Genomic DNA, 5,000 nt, shown 5'->3' with positions numbered 1-5,000 from the left:
ACGGAGAACTTATGAACGTAGAAGATATTTTTTGAGATGGGGCCTACGGTTTATAGTCCTTGTCCCAGAAGACTTGAAAATCCAACCATTTGTAGATGAAATTACAAAGGCAGCACTTTCTCCTCAGTTATTTTAAGATCCTGAGTGTTGATCTGGCTGGGGGGTTCGAACCTGCGACCTCCTGCACGACGGCCTGGTGCTCAACCAACTGAGCCACCAGTGTGTGGTCTGACATCACTCATACACTTCAGTGCTTTACAACAGAACCAACATTTGACTTGATTTGCTTTCATTGTTGATTTCAGTTTGCTGTGTCGCCAATCAGTGGTCCAGTGTTAGAACGACTAGACACTTAAAGTTCCTTTCCTTTTCTTTTTTTTCCTTTCCACAGGCGAGGCTTCTTTTTTTGGTTTATAATAAAGAACTTTTGATTTTATCATGCCTTCCGCTAAGACTTTTGGCAAGCTTTATTTTCCAAATCCTATGAGTGGCGTCAGCCGTCCATCTGTACTCTCATAAAGCAGGCTGTGTTAAGCAATCAGAGTTGCATTTATCAAAACTTAAAGGCACTTTAAAAAGCGTCTTCAATTGATTTGTACAGCTTAATATCTTTGGTAGTTAAATAAAGTCAATCATTTATCGTTAAAATATGGAAGTTGGACTTAATCTTTATATGATTGGGAGAGGGAGAATTTGTCTTCCATGGGTTCATTGTGCAGAGGTGAGTTGTCCAGGTGAGTTGGCCATCCAATTAGTTTAGCTTTCAAGTTATTTTGGGTGACTATTTACTGTATTTTCATTTGTCTTTGTCTTTGCTTATTAGAACTTCTTTTTAACACACTGTATGGTACAAATAAACTCTCTCTCTTTCACCCTTTGATCTCTTCAGTCTGTTACTTTGTCTTTGTTGGATAATACTTGAGATGACATGTAGAGTTAATCTGGTTGTTTGCTTGTTGGCATGTCACTTGGAGGGAAAAAAACATACTTTTGTTGGTTCTTGTTTTCTAGTCTGTTGGCCTCCCTGCTAAACATGGTCTCATTCGGAATTCAAAAAACACTATTGCAAGAGCAACAAACATCATTGGACTTAGATGAGATCGGTGGGTCTAATTTGCAGGTCGCAGGTCATTGTTTCACCAATACAGAAAGTATCCTAAACATTCATAAAAGCTAACCTTAGCCCTAATTAGGCCTAAGGTTAGCTTTTAAGAATGTTTAGGATACTTTCCGTATTGGTCAAACAATGACGTGCAACCCACGACCTGCGACCTGCGACCTGCAAATTAGACCCGCCGAGGTGAGATCACTATTGACAAAGCACAATTTACATGTATGGGAAAATCAGGTCTCCATTATTTTAAGTCTCTGAGGGCAGTACAGTGATTTGTTTTAGAACTATCAAGCAATCTCCCTTGAAATTGTAGGAGCTGTAGAATAGTGTGACATAACTGGAGAATTGTCTGAAAGAGCAACACTGCTGCAACTGCAGTGTATAGTGGCCACCAAGGGAAAAATGTAGCCAGAGAATTGGACGTATAATTTCAGTGTAGAATTCTCCAGTCTCAAATACCTAATTACCGGTAACAATTTAGTGAAACGCTGCTTTATAATTTCTAACTTATTGTGTCTTTAGGTTCTCTGATGACACAGTTCAAAAAGAAGCTCAAACTTCTGAGTGCAAGGTCAATAATTATGTTTTTTTTATACCACAAGATTTATGGTGCACTCACATGCAGGTCCAAGGTTACAAGTAAAATACATCCATATACATTAGTAAACATTACAAAGAACACACAATAGTAAAAGTTATCAGTTCCTGAATGAAATCAAAAGGGTTATAAGGGTCATCATTACCTAAAAGCCTTCAAATCAACTTCCATGGAGCTGGCATCCTTATCAGCCTATTCTATAAGTAAGTGGTATAATTTGTAAACTGTATGTATGTTTTTGAACTCTAAAACGGTCAAAGAGTTGAACAGCGTTTCGCACGGGAAATATACATGTAAGTAAACATGACTATGACAATAATTTTTTTTGTCAAAATGAGACTGCATCTTGTAACTTGGAATCCTGGATATTCAGAGTTTATAGTATACAAACAAGAGGGCTTTTTACCATTATCTGACAATTATTATCATCAAGATGTATTATTTTTTAAGTGCAATGGACCATACCAAAAAAGCTTTGAAAAGCTAGAAATGTGCAAGAAACATGATGGACTTGTAACTTTCTCTATGCAAACAGTTTGGCTGTCAAACTATTTGTTTGACTTTTAACTGCAGTCCGTTGCACTCTGTCTGCCATTTGATCAGCTAGTACAATTCATTTCAGACTGACTTGATGATGTTTTGGATGGTCTATGAAACGTTGTCTTTCTAGTTGTGTAACATTATTTTATACTGAATAATCAAGTCAAGGCTTATTTTTCTTTGAGGTTCCTTAGATTATGGAAAAAGATGGAGAACCCTGTTTTAAAGTGGAAATGAATGAGAAACCAACTTTGTTCTCTCCTAAAGAAGTTGTCAGCATGATTTTCAAAAAAATGTTGGGTACGTTTTTGTGAGTAATGCCTCTTGAAGACGAGACCCCAAATTTCTTTTACAGTAAGTTCAAACAGAAGGCCAATATTTTATTAATTTCTGTCCACTGCACTCAACTTGATTCATTGGAGCAGAAGAGAAGGGTTGCCAATTGAAAGTGGTTATTAATGTTGCCTTCACTAATGTATCCAGGGTTTGATTTCCAGACTGCATCATAATCTTATGTGGGTCAAGTTTGTTATTTTATTCTCTGGTAGGTGATCTTCTTCATGTACTCTGGTTTCCCTTCTATTCCAAAACCAACATTTGATTTGATCTGCCTTGATTAATGATTCAATTTTATTTGATTTTCAGTCTGCCTAAAATACATGTACATAGACCTTATTCATAAATGGCAGTCATATTTATAATTCTTTTGTCCAAGGACAAATTAGCCTACCAAGCCTCATTTTAGAGCAAGAATTCTTTTCAATTCACTGTATGGTATTGAGGCTTGGTAGGCTAATTTGCACTTGGACAAAAGAATTGACCTCCATTTATGAATAAGGTCTATACTGTACAATCCTTGTCCTCAGCTACGTTATTAGCTTGAGACTTGAATAAAGGTTTTTTACTTTTAAAACAAAATTAAGCCATTCACAGCTTAAGCGTTCCCCATTGATGACTAAAATCTTCTGGCATTACAGGGAGTAAAATCTAAAGGTGTCACTTTCTGGTAAGTAAGGGTTTGAAGTGACTTGATTTATAATGCAGATTTCAGTCCACACCTTTAATATTATTGTTGCATTTTGAAACTCTTGGTGGTCACTGGCATCAAGGGGCATCAAATTGCAGGATTTTCATTATTAAGATTTGGAAGTTGGAGCAGAATAGTATGAAGTAACAGGACAATTTTTTGAACAAGCAAAGCTCTTTTGCATCTCTAAGGGACTTCTAGTCAAGGGAAATTAAGCTGGAGAATGCTATGTTGTGGCTGGAGAATTCTCTGATCCCCCATATATATCTCATGAACACCCTGAAAATGTAGTGAGAGAACATGGAATCTCTCTTACGATACTTACATTATTTTTTCCTCAATGTTTTACTTTCAGAAATCGCTCGAGCTAATGGTGGAAATGGCATTAGTGAAGCGGTTATCACTGTTCCCTTTCATTTTAGTGATGAACAGAAGACTGCTATGAGGTCAGTCAATCAGTCAGGCAATCTGGCAAGACCCATTCAGTCTCATTTTTTTTTGTTAGTTAGCTATTTAGTCAGCCAGTTAATCATTCGATTAATAAACAATTGACCAAGCAATAAATCAATAATTATTTATTAGTCAGTCATTTAGTCTGTCAATCATTCATTCGTTCATTCATTCATTCATTCCTTCATACAGTGGTCATACAATCTGTCAGTCAGGTTTTCAGCCAGTTATTCATTTTTTCTCATTCCCAGAGAGGCAGCTGAAGATGCTGGCTTCGATGTTCTTCGTGTCATAAGTCAGCCAGCTGCAGCAGCTCTTGCTTATGGTAATTTACATCTTAGTTAAAATATGTGTATGTTTCTGTCTTTTTTCATTTGCCAGTGCTTCTAATTTTAGGAAAAGCTGACTTCTAAAGAAGGATATGATTTGTCAAATTAAATGACTAAAAATTTTGCTGTAGTGGTACATAGTGTTCATTAAAAAGAATGCTTTGTTCATAACACTAGTTTCTTTATTATACTGGTCATGATATTGTCTTTGCACACTAAATTGCTTCCCATCAGACAATAATTATGGGTTGGACACAACTAACCATGAAACACCAAAACGAACACTAAAGCACCATGTATGACCCCACCATACATTGAATACTAACCAACAAAGGTTGGATTTTGAGATCAAATATCATTACTTAGGCCTAAAAGGTTATTGCTCATAATTCATTGAGATTAAGATAAGGATTCAGATTAAGATTGAGATTATGGGCAATAACGTCAAGTAAGACTAATTAGGCCTAAAACGATATTTAATCTCAAATCCAGTCTTTGTCGGTTAGTATTCTATGTATAATGTGGTCATACATGGTGTTTTGGTGTTTCGTTTCGCTGTTTCGGTGGTTTAGTAATGCCCATATGGGTTGGCTGCCAGTATCAGTAATCTTCATTGCACACCTGTTTGATTGACCAAACAGTTGGTATTGACTAGCACTGTTCATTTTTCTCCACTACAGAGATCGGACAGAATGATCGCACAATTATGAGGTAAAAGGCAACCTTTTGTGTGTGTGAAATTTAAAATGTGACAGCCATGGCAGCTTCCCGGCCGCCAGTGCTTATGTTCCATGTTTAAGTTAAGATGATTTTTAAATTAAATGGACAGTCTTAAGCAATTTAGGTATCATGCTTTCAATGTCTGTTGACTATTATAAAATAGTTGAATCAGTGTTTAAGGTAATCATTATTTAATTTTTTTTTGGCCATGTTTTGTTCAAT

At 36.3% G+C, this 5,000-nt stretch overlaps 1 protein-coding gene across 3 annotated transcripts in view; it reads left to right on the top strand.

Moving 5' to 3' along the window:
• LOC138042765 (heat shock 70 kDa protein 14-B-like) overlaps nucleotides 1-5,000 on the top strand; it is a 20,646-nt gene that overhangs the window by 1,193 nt on the left and 14,453 nt on the right. Inside the window, exons 3-8 of one of the 3 annotated variants that reach the window (XM_068888756.1) lie at nucleotides 1,012-1,094; nucleotides 1,637-1,685; nucleotides 2,447-2,552; nucleotides 3,635-3,725; nucleotides 3,981-4,054; nucleotides 4,739-4,769. In XM_068888756.1, the coding sequence (XP_068744857.1) occupies nucleotides 1,012-1,094; nucleotides 1,637-1,685; nucleotides 2,447-2,552; nucleotides 3,635-3,725; nucleotides 3,981-4,054; nucleotides 4,739-4,769 (434 nt within the window). Of the gene's footprint in view, nucleotides 1-1,011; nucleotides 1,104-1,636; nucleotides 1,686-2,446; nucleotides 2,553-3,634; nucleotides 3,726-3,980; nucleotides 4,055-4,738; nucleotides 4,770-5,000 lie in introns of all 3 variants that reach the window. The other 2 variants (XM_068888759.1, XM_068888757.1) reach the window with 2 other exon arrangements.

The sequence above is a fragment of the Montipora capricornis genome, chromosome 3 (assembly GCF_036669925.1).
Source record: "Montipora capricornis isolate CH-2021 chromosome 3, ASM3666992v2, whole genome shotgun sequence".
NCBI lineage: Eukaryota > Metazoa > Cnidaria > Anthozoa > Scleractinia > Acroporidae > Montipora > Montipora capricornis.
This window is presented reverse-complemented; position numbering and strand designations above follow the sequence as displayed.